General features: G+C 50.4%; 1 protein-coding gene across 1 annotated transcript in view; it reads left to right on the plus strand.

Moving 5' to 3' along the window:
* The window catches only part of SLIT1 (slit guidance ligand 1), a 173466-nt gene that overhangs the window by 142974 nt on the left and 4994 nt on the right, over window positions 1-25498 (plus strand). The window contains exons 22-32 of the mRNA XM_060101471.1: window positions 137-205; window positions 3522-3593; window positions 5568-5639; window positions 6451-6522; window positions 14899-15062; window positions 16721-16845; window positions 17116-17213; window positions 20977-21116; window positions 21304-21397; window positions 23951-24088; window positions 24921-25158. Coding sequence (XP_059957454.1) covers window positions 137-205; window positions 3522-3593; window positions 5568-5639; window positions 6451-6522; window positions 14899-15062; window positions 16721-16845; window positions 17116-17213; window positions 20977-21116; window positions 21304-21397; window positions 23951-24088; window positions 24921-25158 — 1282 coding nt within the window. The remainder of the gene's footprint in view (window positions 1-136; window positions 206-3521; window positions 3594-5567; window positions 5640-6450; window positions 6523-14898; window positions 15063-16720; window positions 16846-17115; window positions 17214-20976; window positions 21117-21303; window positions 21398-23950; window positions 24089-24920; window positions 25159-25498) is intronic.

Below are 25498 nucleotides of genomic sequence, written 5' to 3' on the forward strand. Positions count from 1 at the left end.
TCAGGACCAACTGTGTAGTCTACATGTAGGAGAGGAAATGAGTGAGAAGGCCCTGGCTGCAGGGGAAGGTTCTCCCTGCACCGGGCTCTGCCCAAGGCCGAGATGGCTGCACTAACTGCTGTGTTCTCTCCTGTAGCTACCTGGATGGGAATCAGTTCACGCTGGTTCCGAGACAGCTGTCCACCTTCAAGTACCTGCAGCTTGTGTGAGTATCCAGGCCTGTCTCAGAGGACAGGAGGGCCATTGGAATCTAGCCATTGTGGCTCCAGGTTTCCTGGAATTCCCTACAGATGCCACTCTGGCCGATCCGTTTTTTTGTTTTGGTCTGTTTTTTTTTTTTTTTTTTTTAATTTTATTTATTTATGGCTGTGTTGGGTCTTCGTTTCTGTGCGAGGGCTTTCTCTAGTTGTGGCAAGCGGGGTCCACTCTTCATCGCGGTGCGCGGGCCTCTCACCATCGCGGCCTCTCTTGTTGTGGAGCACAGGCTCCAGACGCGCAGGCTCAGTAATTGTGGCTCACGGGCCTAGTTGCTCCACGGCATGTGGGATCTTCCCAGACCAGGGCTCGAACCCGTGTCTCCTGCATTGGCAGGCAGATTCTCAACCACTGCGCCACCAGGGAAGCCCTGTTTTGTTTTTTTAATTGCAGTATAGTTGATGTACGATATTATATAAGTTACAAGTGTACAATATAATGATTCACAACTTTTAAAGGTTATACTCCATTTATAGTTATTATACAATATTGGCTATATTCCTTGTATGGTACTGATCCGTTTTTTAATTTCACCCCATCCCTTTGGGAACATCTGTGCACAGAACTGTTTTGCCATCTAGTGGCCATTCTTGGGAATTGCATTGTTCCAGGCTCTCTTGGGTTGGAACCTGTGTGCTTTTGCCCACACCATCTCCCCAAGCCTCTAGGCTGGTAATTATTATTAAAGAGGGTTATCCTTGCAAAGGTAGGAGCCAGGGCAGAAGAAGAGAATTATGGAAAACTTCTTGATCAAACCTTGGCTCCTAAACCAAATATGAAACATGGCAGCCTCAAATACACATCTGTAACTAACTCTTTCTTTAGGCTAACATCTACTTTTCTGTTATTTCCACTTTTGACCTTTCTGCTTCATGAAAACATACAAAGTAAGCCTCAGAATAAGTTCAGCTCCTCTTAGTCTTCCAGCTTAATTAACACCTCACTTCAATTGTCTTTATCTGCCTGTTGGCCAGATCCCACCAAAAAGAAGTCCAGAGAATATTTCAGCTGAAGTGCCTGGAGCAGTGGTGCTCAGAGTGCGGTCTATGGGGCAATGGCAGCCTGAGAACTCTTTATAATGTGCCTGAAACTAGATAAGGAACTCGGACCAGAATTTTAATCAACACATTGCTTCTTCCTTCATTGGGAAAGTATTGCTATGAAAAAAATGTTAGCTAGACTAAGTTGTGTGTTTAGTGTCATAGGTGATTGCATCTTGGCACAAGTCCCTTGTTTGGGGACATTCAGTTTGAGGACTAGCTACTTTGAGTAGTACTGGCTTAAAGAATTTCGAAACTCCAGTTTATCTGTCTTTGCTAATGACCTAGCCATGGTGTTTTGACTGACTGTTCCACCGGTGGAGGTGAAGGGTGGTGGTTAGAGTGATTTGTGGCTGGTGATAGAGTGACAAAGAGAGAGACAGCCTTTCTTTGGTCTAATTTGAGGCAACCCCACTAGTGGTGCGGATATGCTTGAGGAGAAAGGGAGGGAGAGGGGGCTAATATGAAGGCAGTTCTTACTATGAAGCTGCCTGTTGGGGGCTGAAATACCAGCACCTCCTTATCATGGGGAAGGACCACAAAGTGTACTTGAAGTTTGGTGATGTATTTAAATGTGTCTCTAGGAACAATGGAGTGGTTTTGAATGAGATTAATTAGAGGAACATTTACTAAAAGAAAATGAAGGCAGGGCACATGGTTTTATTTGCTGAGTCAAGAACTGCATGAAGTGAGCAGATATGAAGCCCTCTAAGTCATGGGCCCTCCCCCTAAATGTCACGGTCTGGGAACATGCAAGGGAGAGAAATACGAGCACATACGTCGTGCGGAGTGATGAGTGTTCCAACAGAGGTAAATGCACATGTTAGGGCTGTGGCTCAAAAGAAGGAGTGGTGGGCTCTGGATAAGGGCTGGGAGAGGTCAGAGTTCACCAGGTGCAGAGGGAACAGGATATCCAGGGGCAAGAGAATTTCAAGAAGGGTAACAAATTCATGCAAGGCATGTGGGGACCCGTGAGGGAGGGGGGCCATGCCCTGGAGTACCTGGCAGGTGGTGAAGCTAAAGGGTCTGGAGGTGGCACTTTAAGTAAATGGGAGCTACTGCGAGTTTGTTGGTAGAGAAGTGACCTCATCAGATTTGTGTCTTAGAAAGATTGTGTGGTGCCCACCATGTGGAAGATGGATCGAAAGGGGGCAAAACTGGGGGTGAGAGATGAGGCAGAAACCAGGAGAGAGATGACGGTGGCTTGATGTAGCAGAAACTTGGGAGGAGCGGGCAGATGGAACAGATGAACAGAGGCACAAGCCAGTTAGGTGAGGGTCTGGGAGGGAGGATGTGGGGGCAGGGCAGTGTTTCTGGGTTGTTGGAGCTGCTGACCAGGATGGAGAGCACAGCACGGGGCACGCGGGTGGGAGAAAGCACAAGAATTGGAGTGTCTTTGGGACATCAGGTCTCTGGAGAGGACTTCGTGAGAGAGGTCTGGCTGGGGCCACAGAGGAGGGCACCATTTGTGCACGATGGTAAGGGAGCCAGGAGCGTCACCGAGGACTGAGGGACTAAAGGAAGAAGAAGAGCAAGGACAGGGCTTAGTGATCCCCGTTCCTAAGGGGTGGGTGAGAAAGAAGCATTCACCAGAGAGGTAGGGGGAACGTGGGAAGACAGTGGTCTGAGGAGATTTGAGAAGAGGGTGGTCAGTTGGGCCAGTGCTACAGGGTCACTTGGAGAGCACATTGCCGTGACCTGGGGCTTGGGGGCCAACAGACTGGGGTTTGACTCTATCTGTACTTCCTCCCAGCTGTGTGACCCTGGGTGGATCACTTCATCACTCTGAGACCCTGCACCTTCTCTTATAAAATGGGTTTACTATCTCCCTCATAGGATTATAGGGAGGGTGAGTGAACAAACCCACATAAAGTACTAGCAAGAGAGAAAGGATAGAGAGCCCCCTAGACCTGGCAGTTGGGAGGCAGCTGATGCCCTTGGTGGGAGCATTTCCATGGTGGGTGGAGGGTGGGAGCCAGGCTATACTTGCATGGGGTGGGGGATGAGGAAATGGAGACCTGAAACCCTGGAGACACAGAGCGAGTTCAGGGAGCAGAACAGAGGGCTGTAAATAATTGTGAGCCAAGCGCCCCTCCACCACCACCTCCCACCCCCCAGAGTGCCGGTCAGAACAACTTGCCCGCCTGGCTGAGGGATGGCCATGGCCAGAGTGGGAGAGGGGAGGAGTTCTTTCTTTCTAAATGATGATACTTTTGTCTTTTCCAGGGACCTGAGTAACAACAAGATCAGTTCCTTAAGCAATTCCTCTTTCACCAACATGAGCCAGCTGACCACTCTGTGAGTCCCATGGTGGGAGGTGGAGGGAGGGCTTGTGGCTACTGAGACTCTCCCCAAGGCTCGGTCACTGGCAGGTATCCCCACGTAGCCTCCCTTACCCTCCAGGGAGGGTGATGGGGCCTGCCCACTGAAAAGACTTTTAAAACACTTTTTTTAAAATTGTGAAACACAGAGTGTATATGGAAAAGTGCAAAAAACATAAATATACCATTTAACAAATAATCATAAAGCTAGAACATGTGTAAATACCTAAGGCAAAAAATAGAACACAGCTAGCACCCCAAAAGTCCCCTCATCTCTTCCTGATCATTCTTCCTCTCTCCCCCAACACCCGAGGCAGTCCCTACCTGGAGTTTTATAATGATCACTTCTTTGGTCTTTATAGTACCGTCTACATATGCATTTCTACACAATGAAGTTTAATGTTGCCCACTTTTGAATCTTATATAAATTGAATCATACAGGATGTAGCCTTTTATGTCTGGCTTCTTTTATTTACCATTATGTTTGTGTGAAGCTGTGGTCTCTTCATTTTCACTGCTGTATAGTATTCCTTTGTAGGAATATACCCTACTTTCCTTATCCATTCTACCACTGATGGGTATTTGCACTATTTCCAGTTTGGACTATTGTGAACGGTTACTCTCTGAACATTTTTGTGCCCAAATTCTAAGATATTTTAATGGTTGCTTTAATTATATTCCAAGCAATTGATTGGAAAGTATTAACAAGCATCATTTATATTTGCCTGGAGCTTAAGAATGTATTTCGTTCACCTTCCCAATACCTCACTTTACAGCTGATGTGCCCAGGACTTAAGAACTTTCCCTTTGGTTCTACTGTGGTCAAATAATAGAGCCAGTACCCTAAAAGACAGGGTCCTGACTCAGTCAGGCCCCCAGGAGCAGAATGTGGTCCCAAGGCCACAAAGTGCTGCACTTACCTGCCTCAGGTCTATTAGTCAACTGGTTTCCATTTCAAAGTCTTCATGAGCCTGTTGACTGAAAGAAAAATGCACAAGTTGTGAGTTAAGTTTTATTCGGGGACCTTCCAGAGGACTATAGCCTGGAGACAGTCTCTCAGATGGCTCTGAGGAACTGCTCTGAAGAGGGAAGGGAGGAGCCAGGATACGTACGAACTTTTTTTTTCTGAGAAAAACATGTGGTCCAGCATCAAAAGGTTACTGTTAATCACAAACAACAGATATCTCAAGTTAATGATTTTAGTGCTTTTCTACGTATGGGAAGATGTAAGAGTCTGGGGTCATTTGAAATTTTTCCTTAGATATTCATCTAAGCTGTCTAAAGGCTAGTATATTCAAAGCACAGAATGCACCCTGTCTTTCTCCATCCTGGATTCCCCTCAGGGCACACTGTCGGTGGGCAACTGAAGTGGCTAATGGCTTGATCCTTGTAGAACTGGAATGGCAGGCAACATTTTTTTCTTTACAAGCCTTTGTGTGAAGCTGCCATGGTCTAGGGCAGTGGTTCTCAACCAGGGGCAATTCTGCTCTCCAGGGAACATTTGGCAATGTTTGAAACATTTTTGGTGTTCACAGCTGGAGGAGGGCAGGGGGAGCTACTGCATCTCTGTGGGCAGAGGCCAGGGATGCTGCTCAACATCCTACAAGGGACAGGACAGCCCCCCAGCAAGGAACTGTCAATAGTAACTGTCAATAGTGCTGGGGCTGAGAAATCCTGGGCTAGGTGATCCTGGAAGCTGTAAGGGGAAACAGCCTTTTCCTGTGATAAAAAAAGGTCTCATTTTTCTTGTTATTATTTAATAAATAGCTTTAGTGAGGTATAATTAATATATAATAAACTGCACATCCTTAATGTGTAAAATCTGATACATGTTCACGCCCATGAAACCAACACCACAATCAAGGTGGTGACCACGTGCATCACCACCAGAAGTGGTACCCCTTAATAATCCCTCCTGCATTTCCTCCGTCCCTCCCTCTTCTTCCTGCAGGATCCTCAGCTACAATGCCCTGCAGTGCATCCCTCCTTTGGCCTTCCAGGGGCTCCGCTCCCTGCGCCTGCTGTGAGTCTTCCTGCTCTTCATTCCTCCAGGCGAATCTGCCCCACCGAGGGCCCTTCTCACCCACCTGGCAGGCAGGAATGTCCCCAGGTCCGGGGCCCCAGCAGGGCCAACTGTGTCCAAAGTGCGAAGCCAGTCCACTCTCATTGGAGCTCCTAATGGAGGCCAAGGAATGAATGGGAAACCATCCGAGAAGAGGGGGTTGCTGTCTGCCCCAAGTTGTGTTTGCGATGTGTGTGCTGAGGCAGGGTCCGGGGGCATCCAAGATAAGGTAGCCCCTTGTTTGCACGTGAGTCTTCTGTCAAATGGTGAATGCAGAACCTTCTCTAAGAATTCCCACTGTGAGGTTTGCCCTGTGCTCACAGCCCTCTGCCATGCCTGTTATGACGGCCTTTGGAATATCCTTGCACTGAGTCCTCTGGCAGCCCGCCTGGGGCAGGGAGACATTCTTCACCCCCAACCTAGGGCTCACCCAGTAGCTTCCTTACCAGGAAGAAGCCTGCCCCCTCAGGCTCCCTAGCCAAGCTAGGGAGGGCACACGCTGCATACCTGCACACGTCCATTTGTCCTGTGAGCAGACATGATATGTTGAGTTAGGTGTGATGGCCCGAGCAGGGTCTTCCAGAAGGGCTGAGGGGCAGCGTGGTCTGTGATAATTAGGGGCTCCCTCTCCTTGGCTGTGGCCAGCAGTGCAGGGTCTCTGATCCAGGGACCCTCTCCCTCATGACATGCCCCTCTCAGCAGAGGGCATCCCTCCATCAGTTCCTGAGTTTTCTGTCTTGGGATGAGTCCTGACAGCCTCTTCTCTCTTCAGGTCCCTGCATGGTAATGACGTCTCCACCCTCCAAGAGGGCATCTTCACAGATGTGACCTCCCTGTCTCACCTGTAAGTAACTCTGGCCCAATTCTCGGCACCTCTTTGGATTTAAATGGAACTTGGATTCCAAGAAAGACCCCTCCTCCTGAGAGTATTACTTTTAATTTAGCTTGTGAACTTCAGATGCTCCCCGTTTCAGACTCTTACACATTCAGTGTACGATCAGTCACAGTAATGGGCTTTGAGAACAGTTCTTCACAAGCAATAATAAAAGTAGTAATGACCATATATTGATTGCCAAGCACTGCACGTGCATCGGCTAATTTAATCCTCACAGCTCTCCTACAACATAGCTACTGTTATTCCCATTTTCCACATGAGGAAACAGGTCCAGAAAATGTGACAAGCTCACCCAAAGTTGCGTGGCTGGTAGAGGCGAGAGTCTTCCGTCTCAAAAGCCCATGCTCTGAAGCACGATGCCAGTACTGTGCCTCTGACTTCATATGGTGGGGGATAAGCTCCGGAAATTTACTACCCAAAAGAAGTATAATTGGCATAATTGGATGTAGACTTGTTTCCAAAACTGTTTACCTGGCAGCGCCAAGAGGATTCTTAAAAAGCAGTATGCTCGATTCCTCAAAAGGCTGAATGTAGAATTACCATATGACCCAGCAATTCCACTCCTAAGTATATACCCCGAAGAATTGAAGGCAGGGACTCGAACAGATACTTGTACACCCATGTTCATAGCAGCATGGTTCACACAATAGCTATAAAGTAGAAACAACCCAAGTGTCCATTGACAGATGAATGGATAAACAAAATATGGTACAGTGGGATATTGTTCAGCCATAAAAAGGAATGAAGTTCTGACACATGCTACCACATGAACGAATCTTTAAAGCATGCTCAGTGAAATAACCCAGACATAAAAGGACAATATTGTACGATTCCACTGAAATGAGGTACCCAGAATAGTCAGATTCATACCTACAGAAAGGAGAATGGTGGTTGCCAGGTGATGGGAGGAGGAGGAAAGGGGAATTTTTGTTTAATGGGTACAGCGTTTCTGCTTAAGGTGATAAAAAGAGTTTTGGAACCAGATAGTGGTGATGGTTGCACAATATTGTGAATGTAATCGATGCCACTGAATTGTACACTTAAAATGGTCAAAATAGCAAATTATATATATTTTTTACCACAATTTAAAAAATGAAGGAATATAAAAGCAATGGGCCATGGCAGGGTCATCCTAATTCTGGAGGCGGGGCCAGGCACAGAGTGAACACATTCCCTCCTAGCATCTCGGCTGTAGGTCCAGGTCATGTTCAGGCCAGATGGACTGCAGCCGGGACCCGGGGTGTTACCGTGTCCTCCTGCTCTCTGCCTCACAGCCAAGTGCCCAGGGCCCGAGTGGACAGGCAAACCCAGATCAGGGAGTCTTTTGGGGTCCCCAGCATCTCTACTTGAAGTTCATTCACTCAACAATCTCACTGGATTTTCTTAGCTCTGAGGCTCATCTTTTCCACATTTTAATCTCTGAGATCAGAGTATATCTTACAAATGATCTGTATGTACTTAATAAAGTAACATTTCTCCACCCCTCCCAGAACATGCTAAATTAGTGGACGTCTAACAATCTTAGACTTGAGGAAGTAAAATAGTAATAAGTGCCACTCATTGAGAGTTTTCCTGGGACAAGTACTTTACTATCTGTGATGTCTTGTTTACTCCATAACCAAAATGGGAAGTAGCTATTGTGCTGTGAGCCAGCTTCACAAGTAAGACAGGGACTGTCTTGAGCCCACACTGAAGATTCCAGGACTCAGTGGGCAGAGTGCAGTGATTGATTAGTTATGTCTGCTTGGGAGTGGAATGGGTAAGGGGGCTCTGTCCTAGGTGGCAGGATTTATTATATCCATTTTACAGTCCCAGGTTCAGTTAAGCAGATTCCCTAGGTCATAAAGCTGGGAAATGACAGACACAGGATTTGAACTTAGGTGTGTCTGATTCCAAAGCTCTTTATTTATTCTTTATTGCCTCAATAAATATGTCCTGAGTAACCACAGTGAGTCAAATGCTGAAGAATTTACTAACACAAGGTTTCTGCCTTCTGTGACCATCTGGGATATTATAAAACAAGCTCAAAGGCAGCAGTGACTAACTCTGGGGAAGTCTGATGACCTTCAGAGAGGAGGTGCCTCTTTGCTGCCATTGAAAAGGCACTAGGAATTTGCCATTTGGACGTTCCAGAAAGAGGGAATAGCATGTGCAAAGGCATGGAGGCAAGAAAGTGGATGACATATTCAGGGATGCTGTGTTGTGCAGCATAGGATATAGGGGGTTTGGTTAGGTGAGGAGTGTGGGGTGGGAAGAGAAGAATCTGGAAAGGGACATTGGAATTCCATTGTGAAGGGCCTTTGTGCCATGCTATAGAGATTGGACTTTGTTCTGTAGATAGAAGGGAATCGTGGAAGAATTAAATTGTGAAAACTCCTGGAAAGCCGTGGTGACCTGTGGAGGCTGGATGGGATGGGATGAGGCAGGAGGGAGCCTGGCTGGAGACTGTGGCTCTGGACAAAGGCCAGGCAAGGATGGTATTGTTCACTGTTTCAATGACTCCCATTCACAGGGGCTTGTTTCTATCTGTGTTTAGTCATTTTCGGTTGTGAGCTCATTTTTTGCTGATGCTGGGAATTCTGAGGACCTGTATTGGAGATACTTCTCTCCAGAGAGTTTCGTGCATGTCTTTGCTGGGCCAGGGTCTGCTGCTGCTCTGGGCCCACACTGTTCTCAGCTCCTTTGCTTACCCCTGGGCTGTGCCAAGTGTCCGCTCCAGATCCCCCCCTGCCAGGAAAGGCCTTTTCAAGCATCTGGTCCACCTTTCCCTCCTTTGGGGCCCCCCTTTGTGTATTGTATCTCTTATCATTGGGCTTTACCTTTTCTCCTTCCCTGTGAAAACTGAATAAGACTCAAGGACATTCTGATCTTGTCTCTAGCTCAACATCTAGAGGCTTTGCTTTTCAAATGGGAAGTGAACATATGTTTTGTGTCAACAAAAACCTGAAGCTGCAAAACCAGATTTTGAGCCCATGACTATCTATAAATTCAGACTTTCTTTAGGATAACAGTAACATCAGGCCAGAAGCCAGATCCAACTTGTAAGAAAAAAGAAAAAAACAATAAGTAGAGATCAGTTAAATGGTAAGTGCAAAACAGGGCATCAGCATTACTGATTAGAGGTGTTTGTTAATTGCATCTAAGCCCTATTTCTCTATAAAATAGCATCTATGTAGAAGAAATCTTCCATTATTATGAAGCAACCTCGTGAATACATTCTTCCCTTTATACCCAGGGTTTTGAATGGAACTAGGCAGCAGCCTAGGAAATGTACATGTGCTTGTATTTAGGTGTGTGCACATGTAATACTGAGGGAATATATGTGCATGTGCACACATGTAGCCATTATTTCCTCTGCATGAAGAGTTGCAATTATTCCATAAGGATTCCGTGAGCACTTACAAGGAGTCAAGGAATGGGACAAGGATAGCATAGACTCACCACATTCACTCTGGGCTTCACAAAGGCCACATGCAGTCTGAAGGGAAGTAGGCGCCCATGGCTGTATAACAAGTCAGGGTTTGCCCAAGAGTTAGCATCCAGTGTTCCTGGCTCCCAGAGATGCCCCCGTTCCCACTGTGACTCTAACCTGGGCCTCTCCTCTTCACCAGCAGTACGCAGGATGGGGGGGTGGGCCAAGCATGCGTGCTGAGGGGGTGAGGTCCACCGTATTTAAACCCCTTGAACTTTAGACTAGGAATCAGGACATGTGGCGTTAGGTCTTTGTCCTGCCATCAACTGGCAGTGGGATCTCAGACAATTCATTCATCTCTTTAGGTTCTTTCCTCACCTGTACACAGGTTATTTCTAAGGTCCGCTATAGTTCTAACATGCCATAATGATTGTGAGCACTCGTCACTGCCTCGGGCTTCGATACCCTGCACATCTCTGCTGCTGTTTACTTTAATATTTACTTTTACAGTTAGCTCATCTTTCATCCATTTGTCTATCCATCCATCCATCCATCCATCCATCCATCCATCAGCAAATATTTACTATGTGCCAGATCCTGTGCCAAGGCTCCCCAGTATCATTCTTCATGTCTATAATCTGACATTTTGTTGCCCCTAATCTGCTGCATGTTGGAAAACTAGATTTCTGAATTCATTAAGAATTCAATGTGAAAAGTAAATATGGAATGATTAGGTACATCATGGTATGCCCATATGACAGAATGGCAAGTAGTTAATTATAATAGCTATGGTACTGTTCTTTATATTTGATGAAAACGCGGAATAGGGACTTCCCTGGTGGTGCAATGGTTAAGAATCCACCTGCCAATGCAGGGGACACGGGTTCAAGCCCTGGTCCGGGAAGATCCCACATCCCATGAAGCAACTAAGCCCGTGTGCCACAACTACTGAAGACCACGTGCCTAGAGCCCATGCTTTGCAACAAGAGAAGCCACCGCAAGGAGAAGGCTGCGCACTGCAATGAAGAGTAGCCCCTGCTCGCCGCAACTAGAGAAAGCCCGCGCGCAGCAACGAAGACCTAACGCAGCCAATAAATAAATTAATTAATTTAAAAAAAAACGCAGAATAAAGAAGACGGTGTACTCTGATTTCAGTGATATATATATATGAGCACAAGAACTAGAAGGGAATAAATGAAAATTAAATTAGTTACATTTATGGGATGATAGATGATTCTTTTCTTTTTGAAGTTCTTTTGCTTTCATACTGAGATTTGTGCATTTCTCGTGCTTTTAGGCAGGCATTCATTCAGAAGACAGGACACCGGCTAGTGTCAGGCACAGTGGGGGATTCATGATTCCTGCTCTCAGGAAGCTTCATTCCAGAAGAAGAAGACAGTGATGCACACAAATAAATTGCCTGGGAGGAGGATGGGTAGAGGAGGAATAGCTCAGGTGAAGAGATTTTGAAGTTTTAGTGTATGCTAAACTGTTTAGTTGGCACCTCTGAAACAGCCACAGGAGATCTATTTCTGTCCTGGTTAAGTTAATAGAAGAAGCTCAGCCGGTCCTTGGCAGGAACAGACCGAATAGCTACTGTTTCAACTATTTCCAAGTTATACCAAAGAGCAACAACACAGGGTTATTTATACTTCTGCTGGGGGATGAACCTGACTCCGCAGTCCTTTTGGATTGATGAGCAGCCTGGCTGCTGTCCTCACCACTGGTCTCAGCAGGGCCTGTGGCTCTCCCCTCCCCACTGAGTTCACAGCAGTTTTTGTTGGGAAGAATGGACTCCAGGTGAAAGTGAACTACTTGAACTAATGAAGTAGCCACAAAAACCCTGCCTTTGGAGAAATTAAAGCTTGAAATGTTGAATTCAGGAGTCGCTCGCCATCTGCTCTGTACAGCGACAAGTAAAGCGTGTGTTGGTCAAGCCAGAAGACATAGTTTTGAATAGCTTTGTATGTGACTTTGGTAGTTTTTATTATTCTCTATTATTATTTTTTATATTGAGTCGGAAAGGGACACTTACATTTGAGGTGCAACTTTGTTGCTATTTTGGGGGGAAATTTATGCAGGAATTGGGAATTGTGACATCCTAAAACGGTCAAGGGCCTCCACATTCGCAGTGGCTTCAGATTTAGTCTTTTTGGCATTTTCTCTAAATGAGCTACAAGATGGAGAGAAGAAACCCTTCATAATAAACTCTCAACTCATGGCTCATTAGCAGACCACACTCCTGCAGTGTGCTACAAAAACCTTCTTTCAAATAAATTCTGTATTTATCTTTTGAATAACATAATTACATTACCTCATACTTTTTGTGTTAAAGATATTAGTCTGGTGAATGTAGACATTTTAAACATACCACTGTTTTGTATTCCTGTTATTTTTTTTGAGTCTTTGTTTTTTTTTTTTTTAACACAATGAAGCTTCAAAAAATCAAAGCGTCTGAGCTTCCTCTACCTCTGAAAAGCCCTGGTAATGTTCAGGGAAAAGAGGAAGGTGTATTCCCTGTCCCATTAACCAGGATGGATGCTGTCAGCAAATCAGGACAGAAAAAAATGAAATACACGTGGAGGTTGAACCGGCTTTCTTTTCCAAGCTGCATTATTCCCTCGGCGCCCATTTCAGGTTAGATGTGCTTGTCTTTCTTCCCCTTCCAGATTGCAGGCTCTTTATCGAATCATAAAGTGAGCCCCAGAGATGTTAAGTGAGCCGCTCAAGGTCACCCGGGCAGTGAGCAGCTGCGCTGGGGGCCGGCGTCCAAGATTGTTGAGCTGCTTTATAAGATGGGCCGTCATCAGCTGTGCTATCTGGGGGAATTCCTGCTCGGAGTTGCTGCTGCTGTCATCAGACCCAACACATCTCCAGGGGAACCACTTCCTCTGTATTGCCCAGACACAGGTGGAAAATGGCAGCACATCCATTTGGTACTTAAGAAATGTGCCCTTTCTCGTGAGCAGTATACAGCCTTATGTTTTCACCATAGTGTTGATAGAAATGAACTTCAGGCACGAGGCTCTGGTTTTTCTATTTGCTGGCTCAAAGACCGCTGGCCCCTTCGTTCCCCCAAATCCATGCCTAGTTCGTCTCTGAATCTCTCACTGTGGTTTAGTGAGAAGATTATGAGCTTGCCCACGGGATTGGTCAAAGCCTAAGTGGTTAGCGGTGCGCATTGTCAGTGTGGGGCGGGGATGTGAGGGAGAAGGCACAGCCTTACACCGCAGGCGAGTGTAAGTCCATAAGCCTTTTCTGGAGGGCGGCTGTTAACATTTTACATGTGCTTCCTCTGCGACTTGAATCCTCCTTCTAGGCATCTGTTCTAGAGAAATGCTCGCTTCTCACAGAGAGGCATGAACAGAGTGTTCACTGACCTTGGAAACAACCAGAATGTCTGGCAGCAAAAGCTATGAAGTGTCCATTCTTTGGGATGCTATGAAGCAGTTTGATAAAATGAGGTGGATCCATATTGCTGACCTGGAAAAGTCTCCAAGACATGCTGTTTAATGACAAGAAGCAGGCTGCTCAGAAACGATATGTGCTGGAGGGCCGTAATCTCTTCCTCACGAAGAACTGCATGTGTAAATATGGGAAAGGATTGGAAGGCTACGCACTGAGTGTGGTGACCATGTGATCATGGGTCCTGTGGTTGGCAGGGACAGTGGTGTAGACTTTCATGTAACGTGGATGTACTGTAGTTTACTTAACCATTCCCCCACTGATGAACACGGGAGGTTTCCAGCCTTTCTGTTACAAACAATGCTGCGATCCATACCATTGCACAGATGCCTTTGCACACTTGTGCAGGCACATCTGTGAGATAAACTCCCAGAAACAGAATTGCTGGGTCAAAAGGCAACTGCATTGCTTAGATAGATATCATAAAATCCCCCTCCGTAGGAGTTATACCATCTTGCATTCCCATCAGTAACATAGGAATGTACCTTTAAAAAAAAAATTGAGGTGAAATTCACGGAATATAAAATTAACCGTTTTAATGGGTGTACCTGAGTGGCATTGAGGACATTCACAGTGTTGTGTAAGGTGGAGTCTATTGTGTGCCGGGTCTGAAAATGGTTTACAGTGAGAATGCATTCATGTGCCTCTTGTTTAACTGAAAATGAAAAGAAAAATTAAAGAGTATAGGCTTCAGGGGCTTCCCTGGTGGCGCAGTGGTTGAGAGTCCGCCTGCCGATGCAGGGGATGTGGGTTCGTGCCCTCGTCCGGGAAGATCCCATATGCCGCGGAGCGGCTGGGCCCGTCAGAAATGGCTGCTGAGCCTGTGCCTCCGGAGCCTGTGCTCCGCAACGGGAGAGGCCACAACAGTGAGAGGCCCGCGTACCGCAAAAAAAAAAAAAAAAGAGTATAGGCTTCAGCTTCAGACAGCGCTGGGTTCTGCATCTGGGGGCTTCCCTTCACTGGTTGTGTGACCCCAGGAAACTACTTATTCCCCATGAGGCTCAGTTCCCACATCTTTGAGATGGAGGAGAGAAAACTTACACTGTGGGGCTGATGAGAGGATTAGACGCACTGACTTGGGAGAAGCAGCTGGTTCATCACAGCAGTAAATCTCGGTTGCTTTCTCCCCAGTGCACTCTGGAGGCAGTGCAAGAGCCTCAACAGCACGAGTTCAGATCGCACTTCCCCACTTTCTCTGTGCATCTTGGGCAAGTGCCTCCACCTTTATGAGTCTCAGTTGCAACATGTAAAATGGGGATAGTAGGGTGTGATGAGGACTAATCGAGACAACAGATAAGGAGCGCTTACAACTTGACTGCCTACACAGTGAGTGCTCATGCAATGGGGGCGGCTAGGGTTTGGCCAGCTCCTGGCATAATGCCTGGCACCCAGTGGGCGAAGGACCCCGTGCAGCCATAATGCCTACTTCTCTCCACTCTCTGACCCAGGGCCATTGGTGCCAACCCCCTGTACTGTGACTGCCACCTGCGCTGGTTGTCCAGCTGGGTGAAGACAGGCTACAAGGAACCTGGCATTGCCCGCTGTGCCGGGCCCCCGGATATGGAGGGCAAGCTGCTCCTCACCACGCCTGCCAAGAAGTTTGAATGCCTAGGTGAGCCCAGGAGCACGAGAGGGGATGGTGGGTACCGGGTTGCTTCCCCCCACCTCCTGCTTCCCCCTCCAACCCTGGCAGAGGCTTCTAGACACTCCTGTGTCCCCGAGGTGACCGGCTGGGTGGGGAACAGGTGGCAGGAATGAGGCGCCCGCTGCTTGTTAGCATTGCCGCCCTCTTGTCCTGCCACACAACGAACAAAAGAAAGCCGGGCCGTAAGGGCTCTAATCCCTCCCTGGGGTTATGTAAGGAAAATAAAAATAGCAGTGTTTCTGGAAGCTGCAAGCCTCTCAGCAGTACAAGCACTCAGGCCTCCCTTTGGTCGGAATTGTGCTCAGCAATTAGCTTAAACGCCTGAGCCACTGGACCCAGCTGCCACTCTCCTGACATTTGCGGAAATACAAGGCCTGAGTGTGATTGGAGGCCTCACCCTGGGCATCTGTAAATACTCGTTCAGGGATTGACTGACTGATTGACAGCCCAAGCCCTGGGGCCCCTGCTGAGCAGGAGGAGGTGGCCGCGTGGCTGGCCCAGGCCTAGCTTTGTGTCCCCCCCAGCAGGGGGGCAGCTGTGGGAGGGCACGGGAGGCCGTGGGGCATGACTCCTGCCCTCTGCAATCTCACAGACCACCAGGGAAAATGAAGCTGACAGCCAGGGGTTAATGAGGCGGCCCCGGGCCGCCCTGTGTGCAGGATGCTATCACAGGAGTGACCCTTCAGAGGGGCCCCGATCTGTGGCTTGGCTGATGGCTGCTGGGAGCAGGCCAATGTAGGTTGAAACGTTTGCTCAGTATTTATTTAATGGGGTGGGATTGGTACTGGTGAAAGGTTTTTGTCTGTGCGTTTTTAAAAATTTTTATTGGAGTATAACACGCATAACAGGAAAGTACAGGTCGTAAATGAATGGCTCGCTGAATTTTCACAAATTGAACTGGCTGGTGCTACTATTTATTCCTGTGAGGCCCTAATGCTCCTGCTAGGCGGCACCCCAGGCAGCCTGGCTGCCGGCTCCTCCCCCACCTCCAAGTTCAAGGAAGGGCCACCAGTGAGTCCTGAAGGGGCTGGAGAAGGTCATGCCTGTAGCCAGAGAGGTGACGGGAAAGGGTCCTCCTCCCTGCTCAGCCTTGGAGAGAAACAAGTTCAAGGCCATGGACCTTTTTTCTCCTAAGCGTGGCCTCCTCTCAGAGCCATGTCTCCTCCCTGCTGGGGTGGCCGCCCTTGCTGTCCAGGCCAGCAGGTGACAGGGCCGGGGGTGGTTGCCTCAGGAGGGTGTGAGGGGATGGAGAAAACATCAGCTGATTTCAGTAATGGTGACCACGATGCTGTCACACCGATGGTCCTGCCCTGACCGCCACATGGGGGCTCCCCTGAGGCCCCTTCTTCGGATTATCTCACTTAGTCCTTCCAGCCCCATGAGGCAGGAGCTGTTTTTAGCTCCATTTCACAGAGGAGGGTCCAGAGGCTGGAGAGGTGGACTCTGAAAGGGGGTGAGCGTGATCCATAGGGAATACCAGGAGAGGCAAACATCTCCTTGGGGAGAGGGCTTCGCGCACCCGTCCCTGTAGTGCCAGGATTCCGGGCCGGGGGCCACGGGGCTCTATGCCCAGCCCTGTCCCCCCACTCCCTCCCTGCGCTAACACCACTCCCACCTTGCCTCAGGTCCGCCCAGCCTGGCTGTCCAGGCCAAGTGCGATCCCTGCTTGTCCAGCCCATGCCAGAACCAGGGCACCTGCCATAACGACCCCCTTGGGGTGTACAGGTGTGCCTGCCCCAGCGGCTATAAGGTGAGTGCAGGCTGAGGCTGGAGGCGGAGGGCTGCTCGAGGGCATGGTAGGGCAGGGCTGGGGCTGTCTCGTTGGCCACTCAGCCCTCAGAGCCCAGGGTGAGCTCAGAGCGGGGGCCCAAGTGAGCATTTCATCCATGACCTAACATGTGGATGAGAGAACAAGGAACCCCCGGGATGGGCAGGCCGAGCTGCTGAGCGGCCGGCTGTCCCTGTTGGCTCACTGGCCCCTGAGTCTCCCTGGGGTCCCCATCGCCGACTTCTTCCCCAGGGCCGAGACTGCGAGGTGTCCCTGGACAGCTGTTCCAGCAGCCCCTGTGGAAATGGCGGGACCTGCCACTCGCAGGAGGGCGAGGATTCCGGCTTCACGTGAGTTGCCGGGTGGGGGGGGGGTGGGGGTGCTGGAACGTGGTGGGTGAGTGCTAATGGGATCCGGCACCCAAGCCTCGGAGCCTTCCTCCTCCGAATGGGATGGCCCAGGCCCTTTGAGCTCTGGGAGATGAGGGACAGGCCCAGGGGGAATAGCCACTCACTCCAAACGGCAGCCAGAGGCCTCTCCATGTCCACCCAGGCCACGCCTCCGCTGCCCAGAGGCAGTGAAAGCACAGAGACTAGGGGCTGCCTAGGTCACCCAGCAGGCAACAGTGGGGCTGGGGCTTGGAGCCCCTGCTCCAGGCTTCTGCCTGCTCTTGCCAGGTGCCAGGAGAGTCTTTCTGTGGCACTGGAGTCCATAGCCTAGGGCATATGCGGCAGCGGCAGTGCCACGAGGCAGCTTGGGGGTGTTTTCAACTCCTGTAATCTCCATTAACCCCCAAGGCCTCCAAATGAAGCCATCCACCTGCTTGTTGGGCCAGTGTTGCCTGAAGGCAGGGCCCTCAGCCAGCTGCTCCGGATCAGGCGTCCACCCCGAGCCCCCAGGACAGGGGCGGGGAGTCCTGCCCCGAGGTGGAGCAAGTCCTGGTCACGCCCTCCGGGGGCCTTCCCCCCCAGCTCATGGGTCACTCTGGTCGCACCACGGGCATCGGTTTCCCACTGTCCTCCACAGCTCATCTCGCAAGTCCTCCCAGTGCTGACATCGCCACTCAAGCCCCCCACTCACCCTGCTCCCCCCAGAGCCTCTCAACGAGCCCCCCAGCTTCCCAGAGCTCTCCTGCACCCAGAGCTTTTCTGAGGAGCACATAGTATTTAGTGGCTGAAGATAAATTGCCAGCTGAGCAAATTGACTCTTCAGAAAATGATGTTGAATCTACTGGCAGAAATGGCCAAACCTGTCTCTGCAAACCCAAATTACCAGCTGTAAAAAAGAAAACACTAAATGGCCTCTCGGCAGGTGTCGCCTTGGAAACGGCGTCCTTATAATAGGCTCTGTGCTCCTCTGGGCTTCCGCACCAGCTCCATCAAAGCCCCCTCCTCATTGGCTGGACTACTAGGGGGCGTGTCTACGGAGAGGGGCTGCTGAGAGGACGCACCTAGGAACCCTCCCTGCTAGGCGGGGAGGGGTGCAGCTGGGAGTAGCCCCTCACACTTGGCATGCCTGCAGATTGTGGGGGCGCTGTGGGAAGGACCCTTTTGGGCGAAAGGGGTGCCTCCCTGAGTAACCCCTCAAACCTAAGGCTTACAAGGAACTCCTCAGTTGTTCCCCGAACCCCGCCAGAGGGGACTTGGCTGAGATCCGCCACCACCTTGCAGGGGGAATTAAACTCCAGGACACAGCCTGCAACAGTAGGCTTCACACCTTCTTGTTCAAACCCCCGCCCCGCCGCAAACGAATTTTTAAAACTACAAACTGCCTCACACATTCTTAAGTGACAGCTAAAAATCTTCATGGTAAGTTTAATTTTTCATTGTAAAGAAGGTCATTTCCAGAATGCTGTACATATTATTAACGTTTTTTTTGATGTTGGGGGTAGGAGTTAATTAATTAATTAATTAATTTTTTTTTGCTGTGTTGGGTCTTTGTTTCTGTGCGAGGGCTTTCTCTAGTTGTGGCAAGCGGGGGCCACTCTTCATCGTGGTGCACGGGCCTCTCACTATCGCGGCCTTTCTTGTTGCGGAGCACAGGCTCCAGACGCGCAGGCTCAGTAGTTGTGGCTCACGGGCCCAGCCGCTCTGCGGCATGTGGGATCCTCCCAGACCAGAGCTCGAACCTGTGTCCCCTGCATCAGCAGGCAGATTCTCAACCACTGTGCCACCAGGGAAGCCCAACATTTAAAATTAAAGCTATGACTCTTTAAATCACTCTTTTATTATTCTCCAGGGGAAAATCATTTTGAAATCACGTGAAGGAACTCCTCTTGAACAGCTGCAACATCTTGCATCATTCTCGTTTCTACTCAAACTAGTATTTCTGTTTTACTCCCTTCACCTGCCCCCCATTTTTCTTCTAATGTAATCTGTTTTCATACTAGAGGCTTTCCTTGAGCACCCTGCCATACTTTCCTACCACCAAAATGGGTATATAAGTTTAAAGTTTTTTTTACTATTTCTTGTCACCATAAACCTCTGATTAAAAGTTTCTTTTGCATTGAGTTATCATTACAATGATCAATAATATACAGTTGATCAGAACAACATAACTGTATTCCAAAATTTGATAATTATTACACATAAAAGGTAAATTTTATTAGACTGTATCTCTTAATTAGATGGAGCTTTTGTTTGTGTGTGAGTGTGTGTGTGTGTGTGTGTGTTCTCCTAATTGGTTTATGTGTCCAGAGGTGAATATTATAGAGTGTGAGAGGGCTTAGCAGCCAATCTATTCCCTTAAAAAAAATATGTGTGTGTGTGTGTGTATGTGTGTGTAGCTGTAAATGCTGAGAAAGTTTGTTCACATAAATAAACCAATGAGATTAGGAGTTTTATTATAGCCATGTCACTCAATTACTTGAAACCCTGTCAAGTTTATATGCTAAAAATCCCAAGTGATCTGTCATCAAAATTTATTTATTTTTTTTAATTTTTTTTAATTTTTTTTAATTTTTTATTTTTTCTGTACGCGGGCCTCTCACTGCTGTGGCCTCTCCCGTTGCGGAGCACAGGCTCCGGACACACAGGCTCCGCGGCCATGGCTCGCGGGCCCAGCCGCTCCGCGGCATGTGGGATCTTCCGGGATCGGGGCACGAACCCGTGTCCCCTGCATCGGCAGGCGGACTCTCAACCACTGCGCCACCAGGGAAGCCCCAAAATTTATTTTTAATGCTCTATCAGCTGACAGTTCCATGAGGTCTTCCTTCAATTATTTTTTAATGCACAGAACTGGAAACCTCATGACTTGCTAAAGTGTTTGTTCATTCACTTTGGAAACATCAATATTCCTAATTGTCCCTTCATTTGGCACCCAAGGATCTTAGGCCCCAGGCACAGCCCACCTTGGCCTCATGCTGGAAGAGGTGCGCATGAGCCTTTCTGGAGCTCTGGGGCAGGTCAGTTAAGGGGGGAATTCCGTGCACAACATGAAGATGTGGAAATTAATTTCTCAGACCTCTCTGACCCACAAACCCCTTGGAAAACCACAGTTGTCCCAGGGGGAAGTGTACCCCAGTTTGAAGATCGCTGATCTCCAGGGCTCTCCGAGACCTGACTCCTGCTTACCCCCAGTCCTGTTATCACCCCATCCCTGAAGTATGTGCTCCCCAAGCCCTGAACTATTTAGATGAGCAGGTACCCTCCTGAAGGATGGACTGTAAGGCTCTCTCTCCCCCAGGCTTTTACTCCCACCGCCTTCCCTCCCCTTCCTCTTCTCCCCTGTCAGAGTCCTTGGCTAACTTATCACCTCCTCCAGGAAGCCTGCCCTGACCACTCCCTCCAGGGAGGAGCTAGGTGTCCTCTGCCCCTTTGTCCACCCTCCCCAGCCTCAGTTGCGCAACGTCTTGATACTCATTGTCTCTCCTTTGGTTGCCAGTCTCGTCCTCTCCCCTGCTAGACTGTGAGTGATCTCACGAGCGTAGGAGCACAGGGCTGGTCTTGGTCACCTCTAACCCCCAGCATCTAACAGGGCTTGACGCAGAGTAGGGACCAAAACTCCAGGATGATGCTGTTGACCGTTGGCCACAGGCTTCCATCAGTGCCTCAGGAAGGCTGCCACCCTGGCCGTGGGCCCACATGCCTCTCCCTCCTCCCCTGCTCCCTACAGGTGCTCCTGCCCCTCCGGCTTTGAAGGACCGACGTGTGGGGTAAACACGGACGACTGTGTGGAACACTCATGTGCCAACGGGGGCACCTGTGTGGACGGCATGGGCAGCTACACCTGCCAGTGCCCCCTGCAGTACTCGGGTAAGCGTGGTGGGGTTCGAGCATCTGCAGCGAGGTGGGGGCCAGTGCAGGTGCCCTGAGCCCCTGTTCCATGGGCGGAAGGGCTGGGACCCTGCCTCAGTGTCTGCAGGAAGTTTCTGCCGGGCTGGCTGCCTGGCGGAGCACAGGAGGCAGCTTCTCTCCTGCCTCTCCCCCATTCTTCGCCCAGGAACGGCCTGTGAGCAGCTGGTGGACTTCTGCTCCTCGGATTTGAACCCGTGTCAGCACGAGGCCCAGTGTGTGGGCACCCCAGATGGGCCCAGGTCAGTGTTGCCCATTTCTAAGGCCAGGGAAGGGCATGGGCCCCCATGTCACCTCTCCTCTGCCCTCCCCAGACTGTTTCCTCACTTGTCAGGTGGGTTTGGTCTTGGCTGTTCAGTTCCTGCCAGTCAGTGCCAGGGGCAGGGTGGTGGTAGTTTTAGTTGGACAGACCTGGGTTTACATCACGACCTGGAATGGGTGGCTTGACCACTCTGAACCTCAGTTTTCTCATCTGCAAACTGGGTGCACCAGTAGCTTCCTCCTGGGGTGGTTGTAAGGATTAAATAAGCAAATGCATGAAAAGCACTTACCTCCACGTCTGACATTTGAAAAGTGCTCAATAAAGAACTATTGCAGGTCCACAATTTCTCATCGCCAATTACAAAATGCGCAAAACTCTGAAAACCAAAAGCCATCTGCTAGCAAAATTTGATCCGATCAATGTATTTCATATTAAAAGCTGACCTGCACTGATACGAAGCTACTTACAGTCACCATTCATCCCATGTAGTGGGAATATGTGTAGATTTTGCAGCAGAATGTGAACATGTTTAGTTAAGGGGCTGCCCCAGATCCAACTGGCATGTTACATAATATACAGTTATAGGCGTTGTATTACCTTTCCCAAATCCAAAAAGTTCTGAATTTCAAAACCTGTCTGGCTTCAGGAGGGTTGGATAAGGGGTCCTTGACTGTTGTCACCATCGTTGTTACTGGCATATGTGGAAGTGCTTTGTCACTGGAAGACTGGGATGTGACGGTCACGGGGTTTTTAAGATGTTGCTCCCATCTGTAGTTCTGCAAACATAGTCTCATTTCTGGGACCCTGTTCCAGCAGTCAGGGCAGCACAGTGGTCAGGCCTTCTTCAGGTCTGTGGCTGAGGGACCCAACCCCAGCTGCTCGGGCAGAGGTAGGGGATGGAGTGCCCCAGGGACTCAGTCCAGCAGGAGCTGCCAGAGCCTCCTGGGCAGGACGTGAGAGCCGGGGGACACCGAGGCCCAGATCCTAGGTCAAGGGGTCGCACAGGAGCCTCCATCCAAATGGTGGACAGATGCTGTACTGCTGGCTGAGCTGCCGGGTGGGGTGGGCACAGCAGACCAAGGAGCAGTGGCGTGCATGCTCCTCAGAGGGGCTGGACCTCAGAGGGTGGAATAAGGCAGGACTGCACGTTGTCCGGTTGGATACTGCTCAGATGGTCCTTCACACCACAGAGAAGGAGCACTCGGTGGGCGTAGAGTGCACCTTCACTCAACTTCCGGTCTTGGAGGAAGGACGGAACTGACAGGCACTCAGCTGTGCCTGATGTTGTACCTGGAACCCAGCAAGTATTCAGTACACACTCACTGGATGAATGGATAAGGGAATGAGTCTGTGGGTGCTTAGCTACTGTAACATTTTTCAGACTGCAGCTCAAGACCCAGTAATAGATTGTGATCAGTTGGGTGGGTCAAGGTTAATGTTAGAAAAATAAACCAGAAAATATCAGAGAGCATCATGCCCTTTTATATAGTGAGGATAAATATTTTGGCATGAAACTGATTGCAGCGGGCTGTGTGTGTGTGTGTGTGTGTGTGTGTGTGTGTGTGTGTGTGTACTGGGTACAAAGGTATTTCTTACCTCTTGAAAAACACTGGGAATGAGTTAAAAAATCAGGCAGGAGCACCTACCTGCCAGGTTGTGTGGTTGAGCTGTGGAGTTTGTATTTTGTAGTTTGGAAGGGTTTCTGGCAAGGGGTGTTCACCGGAGGCTTCCTGGAGGAGATGAGGTACTGGCCTGGCTGGACCGAGGCAGGGAGAGAGAAGAGGGTAGTCCAGAATCAACAGGTGTGAAGGCAGAGAAGTGTAGCGAGGTGCGGGTTGCTGCCTGTGGAAGCAGGTCTGACCGCGGGGTGGCTTGTTATGGGGGCAGCCGGATGGGGAGCATCTGGCAGGGCTGCGACCGAACAGGGGTGGAGGAGCGTGCTCTTTATCTGATGGGCAAACAATTGGCAGAAATGGACTGACTCAGGCGAGCAGTGGGCCACAGTGTGAGCCGGGAAGCTGGGGCCTGGCCTGGAGTCAGGGGGATGTGGAGAGGCGGGCACTAGCGTCTGAGGCCTGGGAGGCTGGGCCGGTGCAGCCGGGAGGCTGGGGAAGAGGGATGGATGAGCCCCATGTGACTCAGAGCCACGCGTTGGCTGGGGGTGGGGAGGGGGGCGGGGGCAGCGGGGCAGGTTGAGAAGGGGCTGAAGGTTGGCCTTGGCTGTGCCGTTGGTGCTGAGGGTGGTCCTCCACCACAAGCGCCCGTCTCCTCCAGCTCCTGCGTGTCCACCCTCCCATCCCAGAGCAGCCCCCTCCCCCGCCTGCAGCCCACGTAAGCTCTCTTCCTGGACGAGAAAATGGTCTCAGGACGGGTGGGGGCATCTTGACATCTAGGGCTCCATGTGACCTCGTGGGGTCCCCCCAGGGCCATGAGACTCTCTGCCACACACAGCCCTGGGGCCGCACAGGCTCCTGGCCGAGCTCTGGGCTGTGTGTGGGGCTGTTGACCCACACCACCCCCCCACCCACCCCAGGTGTGAGTGTGCACCTGGTTATGCGGGTGACAACTGCACGGAGAACCGGGATGACTGCGAGGACCACCGCTGCCAGAATGGGGCCCAGTGCGTGGATGGAGTCAACGGCTACTCCTGTCTCTGTGCTGAGGGTTACAGGTGAGCGGCCCCGGGAGGCACCATGAGTGACTGACTCCTCTTAGCTGTCAGCTCTGGGACTGGCAGGGGCCACCCTGGGAGCTTTCACCGTGGCTATGCCAGTCACCATCTGTGTGGTCTGGGGAAAGTTCATCAGCAGCTCAGAGCACAGGCAGAGGGTCCCTACCCTGACTGGCGGAGGGTGCGGGAGGTGGGTACAGATTACTGGGCGGCGCCCCATCACCTACCTGCCCAGTGAACCCCTGACGATATGCCCTGCATTAAAGGTCATTTACTTTTGCATCTTGGTTTCTCGGGGAGGCTGCGAGGGGAGGGCACCTGCCCTCCTTCCGGTCACCCACCTCCCATGCTCCGCTTGTGTCTTCTTTTTTTTTTTTTTTGCGGTACGTGGGCCTCTCACTGCTGTGGCCTCTCCCGTTGCGGAGCACAGGCTCCGGACGCGCAGGCTCAGCGGCCGTGGCTCACGGGCCCGGCCGCTCTGTGGCATGTGGGATCTTCCCGGGCCGGGGCACGAACCCGTGTCCCCTGCATCGGCAGGCGGACTCTCAACCACTGCGCCACCAGGGAGGCCCAGGCTTTCCATTTCTGCCAAGTGCTCAGGTGATGTTGATGCTGCTGGTGCAGGGACCACAGTTGTTTCTCACCTTGTTCCTCAGTATCTTTCTGGCTCTTAATTCTCTTAGGGAAAGTGTCCATTAGGAGCATCTTCTGTTACTTTAAAGCAACAGTGTCCCAAGATGTTTAGTGAGTTTCTCTCCAGGACTGTGGAAGAGGAAGATGACCCCTTGCTCCTTGGCCCTGCCTCCTCTGACCCGTGTCTTTTCCCTCTCAGTGGGCAGCTCTGCGAGACCCCTCCCCGCCCGCCTGCCCCCAGGAGCCCCTGTGAGAGGACGGAGTGCCAGAACGGGGCCAACTGTGTGGACCAGGGCAGCCAGCCTGTGTGCCAGTGCCTCCCGGGCTTTGGCGGCCCCGAGTGTGAGAAGTTGCTCAGTGTCAACTTCGTGGATCGGGACACTTACCTACAGTTCACCGACCTGCAGAACTGGCCACGGGCCAACATCACACTGCAGGTGCGTGCCCAGGGCGCCCGTCACAGAGGGTGGTCCGGCAGCAGGGGACCCTGGCCTCAGGTCAGAGTATCAGGACAGCTGGGAGCACCCTGTGTTAGTCAACACTCTTTGGATGTGGGTATCAGGATCTCAGCTTGAGCTAGTTTAGGCACAGTCGGAAAGGTTATTGGGTCACAAAACCAGTCTCAGGGAAGGGCAGGGGCGGAGGTGGTCTCATGGGTGACTGGATCCGGAAAACCAAACTCACCAGGATCCTCTCCCACCATCTCTTGTCTCAAAGACTCCCCTCAGCTTCAGCCTCCAATGCTGCAGACTGGCTTTCTCCGTGTGGCTGGAACAC

The sequence above is a fragment of the Mesoplodon densirostris genome, chromosome 1 (genome assembly GCF_025265405.1).
Source record: "Mesoplodon densirostris isolate mMesDen1 chromosome 1, mMesDen1 primary haplotype, whole genome shotgun sequence".
Taxonomy (NCBI): domain Eukaryota; kingdom Metazoa; phylum Chordata; class Mammalia; order Artiodactyla; family Ziphiidae; genus Mesoplodon; species Mesoplodon densirostris.